At 45.9% G+C, this 27,146-nt stretch overlaps 1 protein-coding gene across 10 annotated transcripts in view; it reads right to left on the reverse strand.

The window, feature by feature from the left end:
• WWP1 (WW domain containing E3 ubiquitin protein ligase 1) overlaps positions 1-27,140 on the reverse strand; it is a 76,800-nt gene extending 49,660 nt beyond the window's left edge. For 5 of the 10 annotated variants that reach the window (XM_014528446.1, XM_014528444.1, XM_014528445.1 and 2 more), the window contains exons 1-3: positions 26,839-27,140; positions 24,883-24,972; positions 8,556-8,655 (exon numbers count right to left, since the gene is read on the reverse strand). In XM_014528446.1, coding sequence (XP_014383932.1) covers positions 8,556-8,635 — 80 coding nt within the window. In that variant the 5' untranslated portion in view covers positions 8,636-8,655; positions 24,883-24,972; positions 26,839-27,140. Of the gene's footprint in view, positions 1-8,555; positions 8,656-24,882; positions 24,973-26,838 lie in introns of those variants that run through there. The other 5 variants (XM_014528448.1, XM_014528451.1, XM_014528450.1 and 2 more) reach the window with 3 other exon arrangements.
• Positions 27,141-27,146: the final 6 nt, after the last annotated feature.

Genomic DNA, 27,146 nt, shown 5'->3' on the forward strand with positions numbered 1-27,146 from the left:
CCCCTTGGTGCCCCCACCCCCACATCTTCACTAACATGGATGGACCTGGAAAAATATGCTAAGTGAAATAAGACAATCTGAGAAAGACAAATATCACAGGCTCTCACTTATTTGTGGAATCTAATGAACAAAATGAAGTGACAAACAAAATAAAACTTGAAGCATGGAGGCATGGAACAGACTGACATACTTTGATATGGGGTTGGCAGGACAAGAAGAGATAAACCAAAGAACTTATATACTTACTAGTGACCCAGTGCGCGAAATCACGTGGCCCCGCCCACCCGCCTTGACACCCTAACCTCTCCATCCAGAGCTCAAGCGCACCTGGCCCTGCCCCCGATCCCTCTTGCCTTCTCTGGGTGCTTCAAGCCCCGCCCTTGGTCCCGCGAGTCGCCTTGGGCTGGTCCCACCTCCTTCGGGCACCTCCCCGCTTCCGCCCTGTCTCCAGAGCAACACGGTAGCTCTGCTTCTGCCCTGTTTCCAGAGCAACGTGACGGCTCCGCCCAGCTGCGCACACAGCTTCCTGCTGAACGGTCATTATGGTGTGAGGGCGTCACGACCATTAGCATATTAGCTCTTTATTATGTAGGATATGCATAGTGCATGACAAATATATTAAGGCTAACTTTTTATCAACTCTTAACTACTGAAGATAAAGTGGAAGGTACTGGGCAAGATTGAGAAATATTAATGTCTATCTTGTTTTTCCATGCTCCATTTAGAGCCTTCTCCAAATTCAAGGAGACAACACTCTAAAATCATTATACTCTCTTCACTCATTCAAAGTAGCACATGTTACATGATCTGCGTATGTGCACATGCATGCTTGTGTGTGTAAAAGGATAAGAGAAACAGCTGCTCACTATTTGAGAAACTGATTTAATTAAGAGTTGCAGTTCTGGAGCCGCATCAGGCCCACTCCTCCTGCAGCTGAGCCAATGGGCTCCAGAATGACACCTCCTGCAGGTGCACCAGCTGCACATTCACGGGAGAACCCCAAGGGGAGGCCATGAACATGAAGAAAGAATGGACAGCGAAGGTTTCCATTTCAAGCAGTCTGGTAGATAGATATTTTGAAAGGTTTTTCTGCTTTAATGCAATCAATCCTGGATAAATTAAAACCAACGCACTTTTCTAACACTATTATGTTCTAAATTATCAAGCCTGCTCTCACCCATATTATCTTAGCCAATAAAAAAAAACAAAACCCAAAACTTCTTAAAAGTGAATTGAAGTAACAGAGGAAATGGTGAGCATTGAGCAAAAAATGTTTAAATCAGAGCGTTGGCCTGCATGTGTACGCTGACAGGAGCACTGGGATGGGAGACAGAGCCCTGGGCATGCCATGGGGTGAGGGCTGAGCCCCAGGAAGCCAGCCAGGTCCACTGGAACTCTACATACAGCAGCGGCTCAGGCACATGCTTGCAGGAAGGCACCCCAGTAAGCCACTGGTATTGCCCACAATGAAGAAAACCAATTATGAGCCTACTAGAGGCCCGGTGCAAGGGTTTGTGCACCGGTGGGGTCCCTCAGCCTGGCCTGTGCCCTCTCGCAATACGGGACCCCCCAGGGGATGTTGGACTGCCAATTTTGGCCCAATCCCCACAGGCCTGCGGGGATCGGGTTGAATCCGGCTGTCCGACATCTCCTGAGGGATGTAGTAGTGCGCGAAGCAGCAGGCAGCCAGGGAGGAGCCTGAGCCTGGGCCGAGTGTATCGCCGCTCCCACACATCATGGCCCCACTGTGCCTGCTGCCGTTGCAGCTCAGTAGCGTGCTGCCACGGAGGTGGGAGAGGCTCGTGCCTCCACAGCTGCGCTCACTAGCCATGAGCCCGGCGTCTGGCACCCGTCAGTCAGCTGAGCAGCGCTCCCACTGTGGGAGCACACTGACCACCAGGGGGCAGCTCCTGGGTTGAGCATCTGCCCCCCGGTGGTCACTGCACGTCATAGCAACCAAACAGTTGTTCGGTTGCTTAGGCTTTTATATATATAGACTACAGGCCTGGTGCACAAAATTCGTGTGCAGGGGGGGTGTCCCTCAGCCTGGCCTGCACCCTCTCCAATCCAGGACCCCTCTCATAATCCAGGACCACTGGCTCCTAACCACTCACCTCCCTGCCTGTCTAATGCTCCCAACTTCCCTCCCCTGCTGGCCTGGTCGCCCCCAGCTGTCCTCTCCTGCCAGCCTGGTCACCCCCAACTGCCCTCCCCTGCCGGTCTGATTGCCCCTAACTGCCTCTACCTTGGCCCCCACCACCATGGCTTTGTCCAGAAGGAAGTCGGACGTCCGGAAGATGGCCAGTTGACCCAGTCTAATTAGCATGTTACCCTTTTATTAGTATAGATAGATTATATAGGATAGGATTGCTTAAATGGGGGGGGGGGCTTTTTCAGCAGGAGGAGATGCTCTTGGCAGACAAAAATACATAATCCCTATATCTGGACTGATAGCCAGCCCTATGCACTATACTGCCAAACTGGTTATTAACACATTGTATGCGGAAAACGTATTTATACGTTTTATGTTGACTGTAAGAAGTAGAGCCACCTGTTAGCGCGCGATAAAAACTACCCGCAAACAATGTATTAAAAGATTGAACCGCTTTCTCACACCTTACACCAAACAGCTGTTGCCCTTAAAACCCCTCCTCAGCCCACCCCCCACCTTAGGTTCTGCCTTTGCAGTTCATCCAGATTTGGTTCTGACTGGTTGGTTTCTATGCCAGTCAGCGTCAAAAGCTCCACCTCCTAGGCAGCCATTGGCTCCTCGCAGTTCACCCAGATTTGGTTCTGATTGGTTGGTTTCTATGCCAGTCAGCATCAAAGGCTCCACCTCCTAGGCTGCCATTGGCTCCTCTGGGAAATCCAGAATGGCCCGCCTTCATGTCGGAACCAGCCCTTCAGTCATGCCCCCAGTCCACTACTGGGTGTATCTCTGGTCACTCTGAGAAGTGGCATCTCAGGTCTGTGCTGGTGGCAATTTTGAATTCTCATCCCTGACCTAACCTTCTTACAGTGCAAGCTCCATGAAGGCAAGCATTTGTCTTGTTCATTCTTAGTTCACTCATAGACTTTACCTGTGTCTATGAACTATGCTAGCACCACATGGTGACCGGTCGAACAGTCGTCACGGTCGTCATGGTCACTGCCATTTTATATATATAGATAATTTAGAAAATCAAGCTCGAAGGAAAGAAGCCACCATGAGTGAGTCAACAGAAACAAAAAAAATAAGTTTCCAACCCTGCAAGGACTTTAAGTATTATGATTACCAAACATAAATTTTTAAAATTAGTTTTAGCAATAAAAGAGCAACTAAAACAGGGTTAAGCATAGAGAGATTATGAATAATGGCATTGCATTATTTGAAAAAGAACCAGATAGAATTTACTTGTTATTTATTTATTTTTATTATTTTTGTTAATCCTCACCAGAGAATATTTTTTTCCATTGATTTTTAGAGAGAGTGGTAGGGAGGGGGAGAGAAACATGGGTGTGAGAGAGACACATCGATTGGTTGCCTTCCGCAGGTGCCCCAACTGGGGTCGAGGATCAAACCTGTAACCAGGTATGTGAACCTTGGCCAGGAATTGAACTTTGGTGTGAGGGCTAACGTTCTAACCATTGAGCACACCAGCCAGAGCTATTAGATTTTAGAATAGTTCCAGATTTACAGAAAAATTGTGAAGATAGTAGACTCCTCATGGGGCCAATTCCTACTTTCCCATATTATCACATCTTTCAGTAGTATGCAACATTTGTTTTCATTAATGAGTCAATATCAACATATCATTAATAACTAAAATCCATAGTTTATTCAGATTAAAAAAACATAAGATAATCAATTAACTTGAATATAAATCTGAAAAAAATCATTTAGAAGGAGTGCTAAAATAAACAAGTGGAAAGTACCAAAGATTGTAAAAGATAGGTAGAAAAAAATGAGATCTGACATATATTGTCTACTCATAGTCCCAGAAAATGAAGAAAAAGGAGGTCATACTAAGAGAGAAAAATGACTTAGTTTTCCAGAACTAATGATGGACATTTATGCACAATTCTAAGAAGCACAACATATAAAAGAGGCTGGATCCCAGCTAGTGTGACTCAGTGGATTGAGTGTCAACCCATGAACCAAGAGGTTTCTGGTTTGATTCCTGGATGCTCAGGTTGTGGGCTTGATCCCCCAGTAGGGGGCATTCAGGAGGCAGCCGATCAATGTTTCCATCTCTTTCCCTTTCCCTTCCTCTCTCTTTAAAAAAAATCAGTAATAACGTATTTTTTTTTAAAAAAAGAAGAGGCTAGAGAAACAAATCCACACCTAGGACACAGTGCTGAAACTGCAGGACAGCAGAACAGAGACCGTGCAAAAGCAGCGAGGAGGAGTGATGTGACAGCAGTCTCGCAGGGACAGCAGGAGGAGCACGGGCGGCAGGACATGCACTTACAGGGGACCGAGGCAAAGCTGCATCACCAAACTCCTTGGACTTTGCCAGGGGAGCCAAAAGCCAAGACCTTTACTCAAGACGATCTAAGATGGACCATCCCAGAGTAAAACTTCCACAGGAGATGATCTGAGATACAGGAGGGACAGACAGTGAAGAAACTCGTAGCACAAAAGAAAACCTAAATAAACACTGTGGGAATCAAGCAACTGTAACATCTTATTACAATGTTTAAACAAAGAGTTTACACCATCAAAACGTGGAACAGGAACAGAAGCACACAGAGGAGGCCAGGGCGAGGGCGGAAGCTGGGTGTGGACCCAGCACTGCTCAGCGGGTGGACAGGGTCTAACTTGACACACTGTGCAAGCACAAAAGACGGCAATAAGAGGGGAACACCTTCAAACAAGTAGCAAAGGAGAGAGTACAATTAGGCTGGGGAAAAACAGGAATAAATACATAGCCAGGACCATCAGAAAGCACGAGGTAAGGGTCCAAATACAGAACTACCAGAACCAGGCACAGGGACTAATTCAGGAGATAGGAGACGCCTACAAAATAAAGATACTGATAGAATGAAAGCAAAAATATGAAAGGGACAAACCAGGCAGATATAAACAGAAAAAAAACTGGGATTAGTTACAACAGCAAATAGCGTTACTAAGGAGAACAAGGGAAATGATACAAGGTTCAATTCAGGAAGCAGACAACACTCCTCATTTGCAGGCTTAAAAAAGGCCTCCTTTTGCGCTCCACCCCGCTCCCCTGCTCCAACAGACTCCAGACACCTGTCTTCCCCACAGACTGGCTGATGGTCGCACTTGTGAGGAAAGGAAGTGTCTATGTCCCGACCAGTCACAGGAAGGTGTTTCAACTGCCTGGCACAGAACGATGACACCCAGCATAAGGCAGCTCCCTGCCCACTGCACCCTGCCCGCGCTCCACAGGCTGCTTGGGAACCCAGTATCCACCAGGGCCATCTTCCTAAACTGCCACCCTGCATGACTCTTCTAGGAACCCAGCCTGCAGCATGACATAGTCTGCCCGGGGGCTCTTTGGAGGACGAGCTAAAAGTGTGGCGTGATTACCAGTGAAGAGTAGCGGTCGCCAACCTTTTGGACCTCATGGACCACCAGTTGGCGACTGCTGCTTCAGAGAACCTGAAAGGTTCCAATGACGCTGAGTTTGAGAACCTGGACCCCCCCCCCCCCCCCCCCCCCCGCGAGCAGCGCCCTGAGCCTCACGCGGAGTCTCCAGGTAACAGAACCGTGTGGATATGGCTGAGTAAAGACACCAAGAAAGAAACCAGGATTCTGAAAAAAACATAGCAAGAAAGAAACCAGGATTCCGACCAAACACAGGTGGAGGCAGCGCCCTGCCGCAGACAGCTCTAATGAGTATGCACCTGGGAGAGGGGACGGCACCTTTGACGCAAGCAGGGAGATGGTTATGGAGGCCAAGACTATTTTTTTAAAAATATATTTTTATTGGTTTTTAGAAAGAGAGGAAGGGAGAGGGATAGAGAGAGAGAAATATCAATGATGAGAGAGGAACATCATCGATTGGCTGCCTCTTGCATGCCCCTAGGGATGGAGCCCGCAACCTGGGCATGTGCCCTGACCAGGAAATGAACTGGCAACCTCCTGGTTCCAGGGTCCTTGCTCAACCACTGAGCCACACAACAGGGTGCCAAGACTACTCTGACCAGTGAGGCTGCAGAGGCTGTGGCAGACGCAATGACTTAGGACACACGGTGGCAGACAGGCTGTGTAGTGGACCACAGGGGTGATGACGACCGAGAAAGCCGATGGTAGAGAGACCAACACGACAGGTGGGACGTTTGGTCGAGTAGCTCCAAAGATGACTACTCTCAGATGCTCGCAGGCTGATGACAGAGGCCCCCCACACCCTGAGTTTAAGCAGAGCCTCAGAGCTCTCCTGGAAGAGGACTGTTTCTCCGGTGCCTCTGGTCTGGCCGCTCATCTGTGGAGGACAGAGTCTGCAGACCCGCTCAGGGAGGACGGGAAGTGTAAGAGCAGCGGCAGAGGCCCAGGAAGAATCGCAGCCTTGGCCGGATGGACCAAAACCAGCACGCCAGCCTCGGCAACACAGCCTGCAGAGCGAAGACACTCGGGCTCAGGAACGGCCTGGACACCAGTGAGTCATCTCAGACCAGGACCTCAGCCCCATCTGTCAGAGGTCAGACCAGGGGGCTCGAAGGACAGAGTGAGCTGTCCCCGGAAGGTGAATCCTCAGGAAAGCAGAAGACTGGCCTCTCCACCCCTGAGCCTTCCAGACCTGACTGGCTGCTCACAGTAAGGCTGGCCCTCCAGCAAGGGGGTGGGTGGGGTGGGGGGTCACGTGTGCATCCCGCCTGAGGCCAGAGCAGAGATCCACCGAGTGGTGGGGAAGTGGCTTCGGCTCAGCCATCTCAGGAAGGACCGACCTGGGAAGATGAAAATCAAGTAGTGGGGGCGTGCCCCCAAAGTGGGAACTCCTGCAGGTCCCAGAGGGGGGATCAGGACGATGGAGGAGTCTGAAAGGAAACGTGGCAGAGGATCAGGACTCCAAACCTGCACCTGAGCCAACGACACCTGAAAAACGCAGCCTTCAAGGTCAGGGCTGTAAGTGTGCTGCCCGCCAAGCTGACCGGGAAGACAAACACGAGGGGAAGAGATTTTCCTATGTATTCTTTTATGATGTTTGAATGTGTTTTTTTAAATTGTATAAACATTTGTAAATTATACTGCCCTCCATAATAAAATACTATTTGTGCAAGTTTTAAAAAGCCTATAAACAAAAATTATAAAACTCGAAACAAAGAAACATATTTGTGGGGACACTATTATAAAAAGAGGAGATTTAAGAAAACAGTTCAGAACAGCAGTCACTTCGGGGCTGGGGAGAGACAGGCTCACGGCAACTCTAACTGTGCGGGACTCACCTCGCTCTTAAGGGGAGTGGTTAGTTCCCGAACGTTCGCTTTTATGACTAACCTCCATATATTACATGTAAACCGGAATGCTCAAATTACGAACTTTAAAAATCTGAAGAATGACAGAAGGCGAGGATGGTGCAGGAGAGAGCGGGTCAGTACCCTCGGGGGATGGGAGGTCAGCAAGGAGAGAAAGGCACAGCTTTCGTGGAGGCGTGCACTCAGTCTGCCAAGGAAAAGACAGTCCTTCCTGCGCAGGACTGAGGACCCACGGCCAGGTGAAGACATTCATCTGCGTGGAAGGAGATTAGAAGAAAACCGAGGGACATGATTAGTGAATTAGACAGAAGGGTAATTGTAGAGAATAGAGACAAACATGCACAGGGTCAGTTCTTCGAGAAGAACTGTGATGTCTAAAACACCGCAGGCCCTAGCCTGTTTGGCTCAGTGGATAGAGCATCGGCCTACGGACTGAAGGGTCTGGGTTTGATTCCAGTCAAGAGCAAACCTTGGTTGCAGGCTTGATCCCCAGCAACCAATCGTTGTGTCTCTCACATCACTGCTTCTCTCTCTGTGTCTTTCCCCCTCCCTTCCACTCTCTCTAAAAACCAATGGAAAAATATCCTCGGGTGAGGATTAACAAAAAATAAGAACACACTGTGCCGACTGGGAATCTGGGCCAGCGAGTGAAGGACCGTTCCCTCTACTGCCGGGTCCCCAGCTCCCGCCCAGGCTGCTGCTGCCTTCACTTGGCCCCCAAGACCCCCCACTCTGAGTGCACGCCTCGATGACCAGGAGCTGTCGTCTTAAACTGCGAGACACAACAGACATGGTTCAGAAACGGCACCGTCTTCCTTGAAAGGGGATAGACACCGCAACTAAAATGGTTAATGTCAACACAGTTCCCACACCTCATTCACAACACGAAGGGGTGTGGCCCTTCGACAGCGGCTGCTGTAGACATTCTGGGATCTGAGCGCGAGGACAGCGCCATGTGAGAGGGGCGCGGCTCTGTCTCACCCAGGGCGACCCCAAGCACAGAAGCAGTGCAAGTCTACAGCCCTATTTTCCATGATGACGTCATTGCTGGGCCCACACAGGCATAGTCAGTCATCAATACGTATGGAGTCTGACGGTTAAACATGGTCTCAGTTTAAAGAGCTGCCAGTCACTCACTCTGCACCAGGAACTGCAGGGGGTGCTGGGGACCTAGAGATGAGTACGACCCGACTCCTCCTGCCAAGGGGCTCATAGTCTAGTGCAGAGATGAACCTGCAAACAAAGAAAGAGCTTTCAGGTGACCGTTACTGAAACAGAGAGAACATGAAGGAGCACATGGGGGCGCCCAGGGAAGTGGGTAATCCAACCTTCAGGAACAAGAAGAGAGAACGCAGTCCAGGGACAAGGACATGCAGGGAGCTCGGGAGCCTGAAAGCTCTAGGGAACTTGAAAAAGCCTGAAATCAAACCCACACCAGTATGTCTATTAAAAATAAGTACAGCCCAGCTGGTGTGGCTCAGTGGTTGAGCATCGACCTATGAACTAGTCAGGGCACATGCCCAAGTTGTGGGCTCAATCCCCAGTGTGGGGCGTGCAGGAAGCAGCCGATTAATGATTCTCTCTAATCACTGATATTTCTCTCTCCCTTCCTCTCTGAAATCAATAAAAACATATTTAATATCCTATCTAATTAAGAGGGAATATGCTAATTGACCTTCACGCTGTTCCAAAGATGGCGGCACCCACAGCCAATAAGGAGGGAATATGCTAATTGACTGCCCCGCCCTCAAAGTTGGCGGCACCCAGTCCCCTCAGCCCTGCCGGGGCGCCTGCCTCCAGAGTCCCCCAGTCCCCTCAGCCCCCCAGGGCTGCCCGAGGCTCAGGTAACCAGGGCCACCTGAGGCTTGCGCCTGCCTCCAGAATCCCCTGATCACCGAGTCGCCTCCCGCCCCTCAGGGCTCCCGGACTGTGAGAGGGGGCAGGCTGGGCTGAGGGACCCCCCTCCAGTGCATGAATTTCCATGCACTGGGCCTCTAGTGTATGTATAAAATAAGCCCCCAAAAATGAGCTCTTTAATTATAGGCGACCCATCTATTATTTATACCAAATAATTTACATCTTCTGTTGGACTTCACGGCTGGTATGCTTGTAGTAAAACATTCATACGTGTGCAAGCCCTCCTATCTCCCCAGCTTGAAAGGACAGCATGTGGGCTGAGGTCCTGTTCGCAGGGAAAGGCACTGCAGGCAGCTGCCACGTGTGGGCGCACTCCCGCCGCTCACCTGAAGCTCCAGAATCAGCTGTCCCCCTCCACATCCCAGGTCCCCAAACCCGCTGCCTGATGGACCCTTGGGCACTCATCAGCACCCCCTCCTCAAATTCTTCTTCAGTGATTTTGCCTTTTTTACACTTCTTCAGTAGCCGTGTGTTGTTCAGAAGTTCCTCCATGTCCTCATCCTCAAATTCAGAACCCACCTCCCTTTTCCTTTTTTTATTAATTTTCTTTTCCCTTTTGGCCTTCTGCTTCGACCAAGCTTTATTTTTTATGAATTTTCTCCTCCCTTCATTTTCTGTTTTCTCTTTTCTCTGCTGCCAGCTGTTTCAGCCTCTGCTTTTCTCTGGTTTTATCTTTAAATGGAATGGCGTCTGTGTTGACGTCCACAGGCACGAAGTCTGGAAACAGCTTTCCTCTCAGCTCCGGCATCTTTGGCATCTTCAGCAGGGCACCAGCAGCAACTCCCAGAACCCCTCTGCCACATGCTCCATAGTGCGCCCCACTGCCACTACCCTTAAAATTCTAATACTACTGTTCTTTTAACAGTTCTAAATCTTGGTCCATTTCTAGATTCCTTTTTTACTGCCAATTTTCAACCATTTCCAAACTATGTGAATTCCTTGCTCTCAAGATTACTCTATAGCCCAAGATTACTCTACTCTATCAGTGATATAATGAATACAAATTCCTTGCCCTTATGAGATCAACAAACATCTGCATTATCGTGTGCTCTTCACTGCAGTAATTAAAAGACTTGCTGAATTCAACCTTATGCCACCTTAAATAACCCATGGCTTGTACCACCTTCGTCACTGCTGCCCACTAACTTCCTAAAGCTAACTTCCTCACTGCTCCTCAACACAACTTCTCATCATCCTTTGACATTCAGCTCAAGTGTCATCTCTCCCTTTCCAGTTTTTCACTCCTTAGTGGCTCTGTTTCACGGCACTGAAACCCTGCTTATTTCTCTATCTCCCTATTACACTGTACATTTTTTATTACGACTCATCCTTTAATAATTTTTTAACTTTTAGATTACAGTTGACATACAAAATTATATTAGTTGCAGGTGTATGACATCATGATTATACATTTATATAACTTATAAAGTGATCACCGTTTAGTACTCATCTGACACCATACATAGTTATTACAATATTGCTGACTAAATTCCCTATGCTATATTTTACAAACCCATGACTATTCTGTAAGCACCAATTTGTACTCCTTAATCCAGAGGTCCTCAAACTTTTTAAACAGGGGGCCAGTTCACTGTCCCTCAGACATTCCACACATGCGCACTGCGGGCCCGGGACGAGTTGGCTGCTAAGCAGGACAGGCAGCGGCGGCAAAAGCACCCGGTGGGCCAGATAAATGTTTTTGGAGGGCCGCTTGTGGCCCGAGGGCCGTAGTTTGAGGACCCCTGCCTTAATCCCTTCCCCTTTTTCACCCAGTTCCCCTAACCCTCTCCCATCTGGCAATCATCCAAACGTTCTCTGTATCTTTAAGTTTGTTGTTTTGTTCTTTAGATTCCATATATAAGTAGAATCACATGGCTTTTCTTTCTCTGACCCATTTCACCCAGCATAATACTCTCTAGGTCCATCCATGTTATTGCAGATGGCAAGATTTCACTCCTTTTTATGGCTGAGTCATATTCTATATCTTCTTTATCGACGAATGCCTGGATTGCTTCCATATCTTGCCTACTGTAAATGTTGCAATGAACATAGGGGTACACAGGCCTTTATGAGTTAGTGTTTTGGGATTGTAAATGTTACAATGAACACAGGGGTTCATAGGCCTTTATGAATTAGTGTTTTGGGCTTCTTTTTTTAATATATTTTATTGATTTTTTACAGAGAGGAAGGGAGAGGAATAGAGAGTTAGAAACATCGATGAGAGAGAAACATTGATCAGCTGCCTCCTGCACACCCGCTACTGGGGATATGCCCGCAACCAAGGTACATGCCCTTGACTGGAATCGAACCTGGGACCCTTGAGTCCGCAGTCCCACGCTCTATCCACTGAGCCAAACCAGTTAGGGCTGTTTTGGGTTTCTTTAAATGCCCCAAAGTGAACTTGCTGGGTCCTTCTTTGTCTCATAGCCTTTGTTTTAAAGTCTATTTTGTCTGATATAAGTATTGCTACTCCTCCTTTTTTTTTTCATTTCCATTTGCATAAAATGTCTTTTTCCATCTTTTTACTTTCAGTCTGTATACGTCTTTTGAGATGAAGTGGGTCTTATAGGCAGCATACGTAAGGGTTTTGTTTTCTTATTCATTCAGCCACATCTTTTGATTGCAACATTTAATACATTTACATTTAAAATAATTGTTTATAAGTAGTTGCCATTTTATTATTCATATTTTTGATCTTTTTTTTCTTCTTAAAAGAATACCTTTTAACATTTCTTGTAATACTAGTTTGGTGGTGGTGAACTCCTTAACCTTTTCTTGTCTGGGAAGCTCTTTATCTCACCTTCGATTCTAAATGATAGCCATGCTGGATAGAGTAATCTTGGTAGTAAGTTTCTGTTTTTCATCACTTTGAATATTTCTTGCCACTCTCTTCTGCCTGCAAAGTTTCTGTTGAGAAATCAACGGACAGTCTCAGGTAACTAACTGGTTTTCTCTTGTTTTTAAGGTTCTTTGTTTATAACCTTTGCCATTTTCATTATGTATCCTGGTGTGGGCTCTTTAGGTTCACCTTGTTTGGGACTCTCTGCACTTCCTATTCTTGTATATCTTTTCCCTTCGTCAGTTTAGGGAAGTTTTCAGTCATTATTTCTTCAAATTGTTTCTCAATCCCTTGTGCTCTCTCTTCTCCTTCTGACACCCCCATGATGTAAATGTTGGTAGGCTTCATGTTGTCTTAGAGGCCCCTTAAACTATCTTCTTTTTTTTTAAAGTTCTTTTTTCTTTTTGCTGTTCTGACTGGGTGTTTTCTCTACCTCGTCTTCCAAATTGCAGATATGATCCTCTCCTTCATGTAATATACTGTTGATTTCCTCTTAATGTATTCTTCACTTCAATAATTATTGTCTTCATTTCTGACTGGTTCATTTTTATGTTTTCTATCTCCATTTGTATATTTCCTATCTCTTTGTTGAAGTTCTCACTGAGATCATTGAGCATCCTTATAGCCAGTGTTTTGAACTCTGCATCTGGTAGATTGCTTGTCTCCATTTTGTTTAGTTTTTTTTCTGGAATTTTGTTTTGTTCTTTCATTTGGGACATGTTTGTCTCCTCATTTGGGGGGACTCTTTGGGTTTGTTTCTATGTATTAGGAAGATGTGCTACATCTCCCAGTCTTGGCAGTGTGCCCTTATGTAGTAAGTGTCCTGGGGGGGTCAGTGGTAGTCTGCCTGTCAACTGAGTTAGTGCTCCAGGTGTGTGTTGTGTGTGCCCTCCTGTTGTAGCTGAGCCATGATTACTGCTGGCACCTCAATGAAAGGGACGGCCCCTCAGGCTGACTGGCTGTGAGGGATGGCTGTGACTATAGCAGAAGAGCTGCTGTGCAGAGGCTGATGCCAGGGAGCAGGATTCTCTCTGTTGGGGCTCTGGTGCCTGCTGAATCCACCTTTGGGTATAGAAGTCATCTTTATAATTCCAGCCCCTAGCTTGGTTTTCAGTTTTTACTAACTATTCAATAAAGGTATTAAAAGAAGATTCACAATTAATAAAAAAATTAACCCAGTAAAATTAGGGTGATTTAAAAAAAATGTATGTATAAAGCATAGAACTAAAACTTTAATAAAATTAAAATATTATAAACAAAATCCTGCACAAGTGAGACTATAAACCACCTATACCCTTTCCCATCTTTGCCCTGCTGATTCTGAGCTCCAAGTCCATAGTCACCTCACCAATGCGATCTCATATCCACAACCCAAAATAAACGCTCAATAAAAGTATGTCCAGTAGATGGATTGATGGATTCTAGGAAGAGAACCAAGATGGTAGCATAGGTAAACACTGGTACTCGCCACCTCCAAAACCACAGCAAAATTACAAATAAAATACAGAACAGCCATCATGCAGAACCACCTGAAAGCTGGCTGAATGGATGTCCTACAACTAGAGAATAAAGAAGAAAGCACACTGAGACTCGTAGGAGGGGCAGAAGCATGGAATGGGCTGGTCTGGCACCCATGTATGGGAGATAGTCTCTGCAGAGGCTGCCCGTGAGGAGCAAGGGGTATAGCCCCTCACCAGACACTCCCCAGGGTTCCAGAGCTGGGAAGAGAAGTTCCCGCAACTACAGGCTGTAAAACCAGTGTGGATTGTGGAGGCTGCTGGAATCTCAAGTGTTCCTCTTAAAGGGCCTGCGCACAAACTTACACAGTCCTGCTTCTTTCAAGCTCCAGCTTCGGGGGGGGGGGGGGGTACCCAGACACATTCAGGGAGGAACTGGATTGTCTGGCATAAGGGCAGGAACACGGGGGTGGCTTTCTCCCAAACTGGGGTGCTCCCAGGCATCATTGATCCTGTGCTTTGACCTCCCCTGTTGCAGGGCTGACTGATAGCCATATCTGAGTCTTCATCAGCCTGGAATATACTGTTTGCTCCACCCTGGGGACTCCCTGAGACCCCCACCCCATCCAATTTGCAGCCCCACCCAAACTGTTTCCAGATGCTTTTCCATATGAATGGCTTGTCCTGGCTCAGGCTTCAGACTTTGCTAAAATCTCTCAAACAAGCTGCAGCTGGTGACAGCATGTCCCAAACCTATCAATAAAAGTCCCACAACCCAGCACTAGCAGCAGCCTGCCTTGCTTCATAGCTGGGCCTCTCCTGGGCACTTCCAAGCCCAAAACGAATAGCAAATAGCAGCCGTCTACAGATCCCTCTGTAGCTCCTGCTGGGTGGCCCCAGGCAGTGGCTGACTTTGCACTTCCCTGGAGGCCCTAGACAGTGATGGCGAACCTTTTGAGCTCGGCGTGTCAGCATTTTGAAAAACCCTAACTTAACTCTGGTGCCGTGTCACATATAGAAATTTTTTGATATTTGCAACCATAGTAAAACAAAGACTTATATTTTTGATATTTATTTTATATATTTAAATGCCATTTAACAAAGAAAAATCAACCAAAAAAATGAGTTCACGTGTCACCTCTGACACGCGTGTCATAGGTTCATAGAGCCAGTGGACCCAGTGGATAGCTTCAGACCATAGCAGATTACAACTCTACACATCCATAAGCGACACACTCAGTGAGCACCAAAGCCCCACTAAAGCAAGTCCTGCTCTACAGGGTGAGCTAGCAAAGCCTACCAGACCCATACCAGCTGAACCACTTGTATGGTACAAGGAAACCTACTGTTCCACAGAGATGTTTCAGGGCTGCCACAAATACTATTTATGTGCATATGCACTGCTCCTGCAAAAATCAGAGCAAAATTCCAAAAGAAATTTATGACAAAGAAAAAGCACTTGGCACGGTGCCTGACACATAGTAAACATTCAATAAATTATACCTATACTTATCCAGAATCCCCGATCCCATTTTTGTGTTCATCACTGCATACTACTTGTAAATTCCGAAAGTATAGCACAGATCCTCACCACTGCATCCACATACCTGGTGCCCACCCACTGCATCCACATGCCTGGTGCCCATCCACTGCATCCACATGCCTGGTGCCCACCCACTGCATCCACATGCCTGGTGCCCACGAGGGTCTGCTAATGAAGGACCCCTAGTGCCAACCGATACATGTCTGCTACTGAAGGACCCCTAGTGCCAATCGAATCTCAAAACAACAAGCAGGCTTTAAGCCAAAGAGCCTCATTTAGTTTCAGGTGGTTTGTTCAATGAACTACCATACTTCTCAAATTGACTTTTTTCTTTAAAATTATCATTTAAGATGGGGAAAAGGTACAGAAACCCACATAGAAAATACTCCTCCAAGAGCCACCAGCTTAGATAACACTGCCAGGCAAAAGCAGCCTTGTTAACTGGCTGGTGAGATAAGGCATCTGAACTCTCGGGCCTGGGTAACCTTATTAAAGAATGAATGGAGCCCTAGCCGGTTTGGCTCAGTGGATAGATCATCGGCCTGAGGACTGAAGGGTCCCAGGTTCAATTCTGGTTAAGGGCACATACCCAGGTTGCAAACTCGATCCCCAGTAGGGGGCGTGCAGGAGGTAGCTGATCAATTATTCTCATCATTGATGTTTCTATCTCTCTCTCCCTCTCCCTTCCTCTCTGAAATCAATAAAGAAATATATTTTTTTAAATGAATAAATGGAGCACAAAGTACATGGTACTTTCTAGTTTAGGATTAGCCGACTAAAATCACTGCATGTTTCATGAAAACATGAAATAATGGCAATCATCCATAATCACACAACCTAACTCACAACTGTTTTCATTTTATACTATGATTTTCCTCAATACACATTTTTTCTTACAAAGTTGCAACCCTAGTGTACAATAATTTTATTTTCTACTCCCTACCCTCCATTTACAGTAAGAACTGCCCATTATGAACTTGATTGATCCCTTGGCCAACATCAGAGCAATTTAGGCTTACAGTTGTAAAACACAGGTTTGGCAACAATATTCTAGAAAGCCACAAGATGGTGATGTTGCTCAAAAAATGCAGCTCTAAAAAAATATAATTAAATACATCGTACCAACTTTCCAAAAAACAAGTTTTCCTTCACTCTAAGTAAGGGTTGTCAAAAATGTCTGTACTTTACTAGAAAGCATTAATGAGGAGGGAAATGCATTTATCAAATTTAGCAGCAACTACTCTAATTTTAAAGGTAAAGCGTAATGGTCCCTAAATACAAAACAAAAACGCAGGACTTGACACTATTATTGTCTTTTATCATACTAATTTCTCCTTCACTCCCTGCTCCATCACCTTCCTCCTCAGGTCATTAATAAGAAAATGAAATATGTTTTTACTTGTCATGCATTGGACTTTATTATTCATAATTATTGTTAATTTAGGGAGATGATTTCTATTTGTTTCAAAAGGATACTAAAAATTTTTTACATCAACAAAGGAGAATGCCAAAATGGTATCAGCAATGAGAACCAGATCATTTCATTCTAATTTGCTATTATTTCCTCAATTTCTTATAATATGCAGCATTATGTTTACAATGGCAAAATACCAAAACTTTCCAAGCAAATACTGTAATTTTCGCCAAGCCTTAGTGATGATCAGTAGACAACAGGTTTCCCACTCTTGTGCTGCATGACAAGAAGTTTCAAGTAACACTGAGCATCTTAAAACTTGGGTTTCAAACACATGGAATCCACTGGAGTTAATATGTAGGAGAGCTGTGTGATTCCTCCCAGACGCCGGAGCCCACCTATCTGAGACCACCTGCACTCACAGGGTGTCTAAGTGACGCAGAAACACAGCCAGTCTTAAACCTGGAATCCGAGTCAGGTCTCTGACTCCAAAAACAGTAAGAACAACAGTGAGCACTTACTGGGTGCCTATTGTACAAAAGAAACAGCCTCTAATGTCAACCGTTACCCTCAGAGTCTTTTGTGTTCTTACTGACAGAGGAAAACTGGGTTTCAGGAACTGGATGAGCCCAGGGCCACAAAACTAGTGACTCAGGATTCTGAACCCAGAATTCTTGGGCTCAAAGCCAACACTCTTTTCACTGCATTTGCACTGCAAAACAGACTATAAAACAAGAAATGCTGAGCTAAACCCATGCCTTAAACTGAACTGTTGGCCACATCAGTCACATGTTACTATTCTCTTATTTTTTCCACTTAAGGATTCACAGTAGGGTGGTTTTGTGGGGCTTTTCGACCTAGTTATTGGAAACCCTTTTTCTTATGGTTGAGAGATAAAGAACAAGTAGTCTTAAAAAGATAATGTGTCCAAGTGTGGAGCATGAGCAGGGAGCGGAGGTCAGCTGCAGGGACTGTTTAAGATCATGTCCATGTGTTCTGGGAAAAACATGGGGGGCAACATAACATTCTTACTTTGCAAAGATCAAACTTCACATAATTACATCATTGCAATCTCATATTTCAAAACGACACAAACATTTCCATAAGTAATTGGCCATTTGTTTCAAAGTTTGGTATTTTAAGAACGTAATACTTGCTTACCAGACTTTTTTCCCTTCAAACTCAAAGTTTTTAGTGTTTTGATATTCTTCAGACACCTGTGCTGACCGCCTCCGGATGGCAGCCAGCAGCCACAACAGCCGGGCTGAAGCTGCGAGGGGGCCACCTGCGCAGGGACAGGAGCGCTCACGTCAGGCCTGCAGGCCAGTCGCTGTCCTCTGCACGGCACTGGTCACCCCAACACTTCCTGGCATTTGCAAATACATTAAGAATTCTAATCTGCCAGCATTAAGTAGCCATGGAGACCTGCTAACCCTTCAATTCCTCGCCCTGGAAGAGCAGAGCGTGCTGCGTGAGGTGCCGTGGAGACAGCTGTCAGAGGCCTCGGCCCTGGGTCCAGGCTCCACCTCTAGCAGCTGAGTGCACACCACACTGTGTGCAGCACGAGGATGCTGACACGCAGGGAAACCAGCACTGCTTCCAGCATCGGGACCAGCGAATTCCCTGGCTCAGGCACCCGCTCTGGCCCTAGCTCCACCACAGCCCTTGCCACGCTCACACACGCCACCCAGCACAGAGGCGGCAGTCCCTGCCACGCTGCAGACCCCACATCTGCAGCAGAGTCAGGTCCAAGCTACACTAGCGCCTGAGAGGAATATACTACTGCTGAAGTTTTTGTTATAAATACATAATTTCAAGATATTTTAAAGCTTTTCAAGTAGCAGACATACAGTGTTAATTTATTATTTACAAATACTCTTCCTAAGAACTTTAAAGCATGCTGCTAAGTATAAACTTTCATCTTAGAGGCAAATTTATAATTCAAAACACAAACTTTCCAAAATGAGAAAATCAATTAAACGGCTAAAATTTTACTCCTAGAATACAACATTTCTTCTCAAGTTTAAAATACAGTAGAGCCCAGCCAGCATTGCTCAATGGTTGAGCGTCGACCTATGAACCAGTAGGTCACCGTTCGATTCCTGGTCAGGGAACATGCCAGTCTTGCAGGCTCAATCCCCAGTGTGGGGCGTGCAGGAGGCAGCCGATCAAAGATTTTCTCTCATCACTGATGTTTCTCTCTCTCTCTCCCTCTCCCTTCCTCTCTGAAATCAATAAAAATATATATTAAAAAAATAAAGTAGAAATACGAGAACACAATCCTTTATTCATAAATCCAACAAAATCCCCAAAGCTATAAAAACTCAAGTTCCTTCATAACTTATTTGGCGGCAAACTCTGAGCAGACAGGTGGTTATTCTGTGTCCTTATTTACAACACTTGAACATTTGCCAAGGAAAGTGCAGGATGCTGCCGTGACTTCCCTGGGGTGCTGAGTAACACAGCACATGGAGTGTGTTACCTTTCTGACATTAGGAAATAATGATCCTGAAACATGCCTGCCATCAACGACAAGCTATTATGAACCCATCCGAGTGAATATTTACTGAATACTGAGTACCAGGTTTAAGGCACACAGCAGATGAATTTTACTACCACTTTACATGTGAATACTGTCTACAAATGCTAAAACGAGGGCTTTTCCTAAAGTGCACTTGACTGAGCTCGCTAAGCTGAGGGCCAGAATTCACAACTGGGTTTGTCTACTTTAAAGCCTAAGCGCTTTTATTTTTTTTAAATATGTTTTTGTTGATTTTTTTAGAGAGAGAGGCGGAAAGAGAGAAACCTAGGTATGTGCCCTGATCAAGAATGGAACCAGCAACCTTTCGGTGCACGGGATGATGTAAAACCTAAGCTCTTTTGATAGCCAACACTTTAAAGGAAAATTGATCACAAAGAAAGTTTTTAAAAAGTTATAATTACCAAAACTTTTACCCTAGGAAAATGAAATTCCTGAGCACCACGTATACTTTCCATTCTGGGTGTTCACATTTAAATATCAAACGTTTCACCACTCATAGGGCAAAGAGAGAGGAGTTTATTATATTGTTTTCCCCTCAAAGTACTGGCCACAAAGTCAGTGTACACACACAAAACAATAGGCTCCTCAAAAAAATGCCAACTAATCCTTTCCACTCGCGTTGAGACAGAGTCAGGGGTTGGCATGTTTTTGGTTGTTGTTTTTTACCACAAAATGTACTAACACCATAAAAATATGGTTGCTATAAACGTAGGTTAAGTTTTTCCACTAACAGCCCCAGCTGAAAGATCTGCCATTGCAATGACAGCTGTGATCACGGGACTGAAAAGGGTTTAAGTGACACCAACACAGACTTGTCCTAAGCAAGACTTAGAGAAAACAGTTTCAAGTTGTGGGGTTCCTTCATTAATGGATATAGAATTGAGACTTTCTCACGACTTTCTTCCCAGGCCAAGGCCCTCCGCTATGCAGTGGTGTTTCCCCCAGCAGACGGAGCATGGCATCCCACCTCTACCACCTGAAGACCACATTCTAATCAGACACACTTCACTCAGAGTCTCCATTTTTGAGGAGCTTATCTTAGCAAAGATAAAAGCAGATGATTTGATATCTAATCCCAATATCTAACTTAGCTGTTTCCATAGGCATTTTTTAAAGAGAATGTCAGCATTCCAAGGAGTGTCTTCTCCTGCAGGGGCACTGTCGGGAGCAGGGCCTCCCTGCCAGCTCCTTACTGAAACCGCCCTGCATTGGTCTGGAGTCTCTTCGGATAGGTCCTGGCACTTACCTTAAGCCCCTTTAAACATCTGGAAGGTTTAGGTGTTAAGATCTCTTTCTACTTACATGTCACACGTGTGCTTCATGGGCTATAGCTTAGAAAGTGTCTCAGGGAGCAGCAGAATCCCCGCTAACACGCAGTTTCTAACAGCACTTCTCAAACGAACGTGCACCTGAGCTACTTGTTAAACGTGAAATTCTTGAGCCCTGCTGTCAAGGACCAGCCCGCAGAGCTCGCAGGGAAATCAGCCACCCCCATGCTTGCACACACCCAAAGGACTGTGATGATGGGGTCCACAGTGCCTCCTTCCCAGACTGCACAGCCCCCCACCCCACCCCTCTTCTGCCACGTGGGGTTTCTTTCTCAGATTCACTTCAGCAACTTCCTTCTTAGGAGGTGAGATTTAATATGCAGCTCTGCTCATGCCAAAACAACAGTCCTTGAGAAATGAGCGAATCCCAGAAAAGTGGACTTATTTTAATTTCACCTTATCCTATCTAATAATAGACAAACATGGTAATTGACCGTACCTTTGCTATGCCTCTCATTGGCTAATCAGTGAGATATGCAAATTAACCACCAACAAAGATGGCAGTTAATTTGCATACGTAGGCACGAAGCGGCAGAGCGAAGGCCTGGGTCCTGGGTGCCAGAGGAAAACCGGTGCCGGCAGCCAGGGGAAGGGAAGGCCTATTGCACGAATCTTTTCGTGCAACAGGCCTCTAGTTTATAATAAGGAGTTTTAAGTAATAGAAATGGTCTATGGGCTGCTTATGTCCCAGGGACCATACTTTCTGCTTTCCAACATTATTCCAATTAACCCTTAGAAAGACCCAGCAGGAAAGATGTTCTTGACATTTTCCAGAAGATGAAAGTGAGGCCACCGGCCAGGAGGCAGCGCTGAGGGCTCAGCACCACCTGACGATCAAGCCACCACTCTTACCCCACAGGACAGCCGGCTCTCATTCTTCAACTGTAAGAGTAGGGTCAATGAGTTTATCTACTTTTAAGGTAAAGTATGTTCTAATGTATAAAGTGAGTTCACTGAACTACCCCTTCCTCCCCACACTAACCAAATGCAGAGAGAGAGAGAGCAGGGCTTGCTGGCACGTGGGGCTGCTACACAGCCAGCACACGTCTTCAGCCAGGACTCACCAGTGTGCTCCCGCCAGCCTCTTTACTCATGACCATGGGAGACCAAACAGCTCTCAGAAGACTTGTATTCCTTAGAGAAGTAAAAGCTTCACGCCCGGGACTGTCAGTGCCAGGACGTTTTTAAACTGCGGAGTAACTTAAAGCAGAGGAGAGCCCTCCAGAACTGCGTCCGGTAATTCTATCTGCCCCTCCTCTGCACCCAGCCCTTCCTATTTACAAGGTCATGTTTCTCAGTCCTTCAGGCAGCAGACTCCTCCCACAGCAGCCCGTGTGCTCGTTTCAGAATGTGCAGATCTGCAGAGTGGGCATGACGCGCTTCCAAAGGGCTCCGAAGCTGCACCTGTGTTCTGTACATGAGGTATGCAGCTTCATTACTGCACTCAGGAGTGATGATGTGACAACAACAAAACACTCATTCCCTTCATGCCAGTTAGCCCTAACATTACTTAGAAAACCTGAACTTAAAAAAAGCTGCTGAGACTAAAATAAAGGGATAGTCACATAAAGACAAGTGATGGAGATGAGGGAGAAAACCCGGCTGGCAGAATGGGACGGGCATCACCTATTCCTTGGGTTCCCTAAGGAGGGCCAGGTGCAAAGCACTAGAACAGGGGTGGGCAAACTTTTTGACTCGAGGGCCACAATGGGTTCTTAAACTGGACCGGAGGGCCGGAACAAAAGCATGGATGGAGTGTTTGTGTGAACTAATATAAATTCAAAGTAAACATCATTACATAAAAGGGTACGGTCTTTCTTTTTTTTTTTTAGTTTTATTCATTTCAAACGGGCCGGATCTGGCCCGCGGGCCGTAGTTTGCCCACAGCTGCACTAGAAGCACCAGGCAGCTCAGGTCTCGCTCCCCGGAGTTTCCCAGCAGCCCCATTATGTAATACAGAATACAGCTGTCTGGTGCAATCCTGGATGCACACTCTTGTCTGGTCCTGTCCCCTGGAACCTGGGCTGACCTGTGACTTGCTGTCACCAACAGAATGTGGCAGAAATGATGCTGTGCTGGTTCCAAGCCTATGGCTTAAGGAGTTCTGGTTACTTTTGCTTCTGCACTCTTGTGAGCCCTAAGCAACCAAGTAAGGTCAGCAATCCTTCTGCAAAGGCAGGGGGCCCTGAGACAACAAGACCATATGGTACAAGCCTCGTCCCGTGCACTGAAAGGTCACTGGTTTATGTCCCGGTCAGGGCACATGCCCGGGCTGTAGGCTCAATCCCTCGTAGGGACGTGCAGGAGGTAGCTGATGGATGTTTCGCTCTCACATCCAGATAGAGAGTGTCTCTCTCTCTCTCCCCCTTCCAATCTCTAAAACTCAATAAAAAATCTTTTTTAAAAAGACTATATGGTACAAGAGGAAGAGAAACAGACAGAGAGAGAGACGGGCACCTGGCTGAGCTGCCAGCTGAATGTGTCCATCAGAGTGACCACAGCAGAACTGTTTAAATGAGCCCAGCCTGGCAGCCCGGGATAGCAAAGCTGTGAGCAAAATACAAAACAAAACAAAACAAACGGCCGTCTAAAGTCATTTAGTTTTTGTTAGATAGCAATAAATAGCCAAAACAATGCTCACTGGGTTCCCTGTGTTTTTGCATAATTTTCTCAAAACCCAGAGAAAAGGAGTGTAGTTACAGACACACTTCGCTTCACTGTGCTTCACAGGTGTTGTTTCTGCTGAAAACAAGACCCTCGACCAGCAAAAAGATTGTAACTTACTTTACTGTGGTGTCTGGAACCAAACCCACAGCATCTCCGAGCTGTACTGTCTCTATAATTCCAAACAGTCACACAATCCCAGAAGATCAAGTCTGTCCCTCTGTCCTTCCTGATAGTGGCTCCACTAGCCCGAGTCCCAGGACAGGCCTCGCGCGCCTGCCGCACTGGGCCCGCACCTGGCAGTGCTGGGAACTAATAGGTCTTAGGAATGTTGAGACAAAGGCTAGTCTTCCTTATACACGAGGAACTATTTAACATATGGTTTTACATAATTTATTCCCCAAAAAGTTGTTTAAACACGAATTTGGAGTGTATACTAACAGTTTTTTTTAGATTTTATTTTTAATATTTTTTTTATTGTTGATAATATTACAGATGTATCCCATTCCCGCCCCCCCCCCTTAACCCCTGCTAACAGTGTTTTAATGGTAAATCATTTTTTTAATGATTAAGCTTTTTATGTAATGGTAAAAATCATGAAATACCATGATATAGACTTCTGGAAATCAGATCCTGATTTATTTTATCCAAAACTACAAATTTTCAGGCCTTTATAAAAGAACAAACTTCACCTGTAGCAACTGCATTAAAATCCATAAGTTTTCAAAAGGAAACTAAAACCTACTTTTCACCAGTATATGTTTTCAGATGAGAGGTCAACTTTTGCTTTTTCCTTGACAGGATGATAACTATTTTGTGATAAATTCTTACAAATTTCAAAATTACCCACCAAAAGCCACTGCAATGAGATTGCCATTTTAACACGAAGGAGGAAACAGACAAGTTCAGATCCACACGGTACAAAAGTGTAACAGATTACCAAACAGGTAACTTTACACTCCTGGCCCACAGCCTTCAGTGACCGCTGCACTGAGTCAGTGGGAAAAGAATACTGACCTGGGAACAAAAGTATAGGTTATAATGCCAGTTCTAGTTTAGCACTGACTAGCCAATACCCTGGAATTTAACCTTTTTAACTTATTTGAGCCTCAGTGTCTTCTAAAAAGCAATGACTACCTCCTGCCACACCTACTGCTCTGTGGTCATGAGAACCAAACAACAGCGTGTGTATCGCTCTGATGCCAGCAGAGCAGAGAATCATGTAGGTAGTGCTTTCTCAGATACTCTTCCTCCTTTAAGTTTTATACCAGTTACTTCAGAATACATACCACTATCAACACCAATTTATTGTTTTTTCTAATGCTTGTTATAATTACGTATTTTTATAGAAAGAGTAAAAAAGACCCCTGTCTTTCTAATAATTATGGAATCAAAATTTCTAGAGCTAAAAAAGATACTAATAACTTTTTCTGATTCTACCAAGAAGACATTCCTATAGATGCAGAAAAGTCAACTGTTTACTAATCAAATTATGCTGTAACCATACTGGGGAGAGTTAACGACATAATCCAGTGAGAAAACGCACTATGTCCCAGCCCTCCGTTTATTTTGTCAAGTTTACATTTTTAGTTGGTAAAGGCTTTCTCCCGAATGGAGAAAGGAGTGATGTAGGGCATACCTGAATAGAGAAAATAAAGGTTCTAAAAGTTTCTAATTTCACTTATGTCCCTCCCCACCCCCACTCCCGAGTCCAGACAGAGATACAAAGGAAATAAGGAAATGACTGGCCTGATACCTGCTGTCCACACGCCCAATTCATCCCTCAGCCTCACCAGCGCTGCGGCACCTGGAAACGAGACGGGTCCGCAGACAGTCCAAGGAAAACCTAAGAGCCAAGAGTCACAAACTGTTAGCAACTGGAAGGAACCTCCCAGGATTGTCTAGTTCTCACTGAGGAGGTCACTTAAAGGCAATAACTACACCCAATGATGGTGAATCAGTTGCAAACATCTTTATATGAGAAGGAAATCAACTCCTCATTCCATTTTACCCACTTGCTAATTGAAATACTTAGGACAAATCATTTAACCTCTTGGGCTAGTTTGTTCTATAATATAGTAGCAACTAAGATAAGTTAGTCAAAATTCACTGTAAACCACAACAGACGTGTCCCTGAGTGGATACAGAGCATGTCTCGACAGCAGGGCTTCCTAGCAGTGAATGGAAGAATTTGAAGGTTCTATTGTTGTAAAGCCCCCAGTGATTCTGAGAGCTGCTTCCAGGCCAACCCCCTGGCCCATGGGTTCCATGGGCAAGCTTCAGGTAGCCCACAGATTCTCCAAAATTACAACCAGAAAACACAGGTGCATATGGAAATTTTCCAGGCAGACTTCTTTAAATTCACCAAGGTTTACTCAGCCCTAAAAGATTGAGAGCTTCGCTGCAAAGTAACACGCATGCCGAAGATAAAGCTTCTATGGACGTGCTCCAACCGGTACCACTAGTCTCCCAAACAGCCTGGATCGGAACCTCAGTTATTTTTACTCTCTTCATTTTCTCTCATCATCAATTCTGTCTAATCCACTTCCTTCCTCCTTTCCTTTCCTATAATTATGGCCACAGCTCAGCCCCTCACTACCTATTACCACAGCAACCAGAAGGTCTTTCTGCCTCCAAGTTCTCTCTACTTCAATCCACACTGCACAGCTGCCAGATTAACCCCTGAAAACAGCTTTAATCATTACATTCCCAACTCAAAGTCACCATCTACCGAAGCCAAAGGCATTGGCCTGCATTCAAAACAATCACAAACTGGTCCATTTTTACTTAGAGCTTTATCATCCTCGCTACGGGGAAAAATACTTGATGTTCCATCCAATTACTTGTGTCTCCCCAAATGTATGAACTCTGTGCTCCTCGTCCCCTTTCTCTGCTTGGATGACCTTTCCCAGCCTGTCAAGATTCTTAGTCATCCTCAAAACAAAGATTCCAGAAGCCAGGAAACCCACCTCCCAAGTGAGATGTGAGCTCTACCGCCTGTGAATTTGAATTCTGCAGTCCCTTAACTGTCTGTTAGAACCATGTGTGTACAGTCTTACCCACCCACCTAGTCCATGAAGGCCGTGCCCACCCTCATCCTTATCTGTACCCAAACACCCCACACAGTCATGCAGTAGGTGCTCAATAACTGCACAGCAGTAAAAGAAATGTTCACCGGGGAGTGAACAGCAGAGACTGAACCTGGGACTTTATCCTCTATGACGCCAGGCTTCCCAAGCAGAGCCCTTACTCTCTGCTAAACCCAGGCAGAACTTGAAAATGTCAGTGAGCTACACCTGAAAGAACGGCCGCACTCGACTCTGAGCAGCTCCAATACTCGGGCACTGCGTTATCAATTGGGAAAAACATTACCTACTTATGAAAAGTGGTCACTTCCAGTGACAGCTAATTTACTACTCGATGGCTAAAAACAAGTCACACACGTAACAGAATGCCTTTTTTTTTTAAAAAAAGTGCATTTTGCTTGTGTAACACACAGAGAGACTCAGTGCCACAGACAAGGTGGATTTACACACGAGTGTGAACTCTTGCGAAAACCTGCATGCAAACTGCTCCCTGGGTGTTTCAGGCAAAAACACCAAGGGGGAGAGACAACTTTAGCCCTCACTCTCCCACCACTCCCACCAAGAGCCTGTTACAGCACACACTCAAGTCCTCTGCACATCGGGCTGCACGAGGACACAGCACTCACCCAACAGAGCAAGCCAGCCCGTCAAGCCCCGGAGAGTAAAATGTCCACAGGACAGACCGCGGGCTCGTCTAGTCACCACGGGACGAAGGCAGGTCCACTCCCGGCCCACGGGGTAAAGACTGGACCGAACGGACCGGCACACGCGGATCCCTCCACGGTGGCAAAACGATGGGCCAACCACGAAATTAACGTCTAAGAAAGGGCGGCAGACGGTCCGGGGCGGGGATGAGGATCAGCGAAAACTGCAAGGTCACTGGGACCTGGCGGGTCACGGGTGGAGGTGGGGTTCGCGGGGGCTGCAGAGCCAG

This window comes from Myotis brandtii, unplaced genomic scaffold (assembly GCF_000412655.1).
Source record: "Myotis brandtii unplaced genomic scaffold, ASM41265v1 scaffold634, whole genome shotgun sequence".
Lineage (NCBI taxonomy): Eukaryota > Metazoa > Chordata > Mammalia > Chiroptera > Vespertilionidae > Myotis > Myotis brandtii.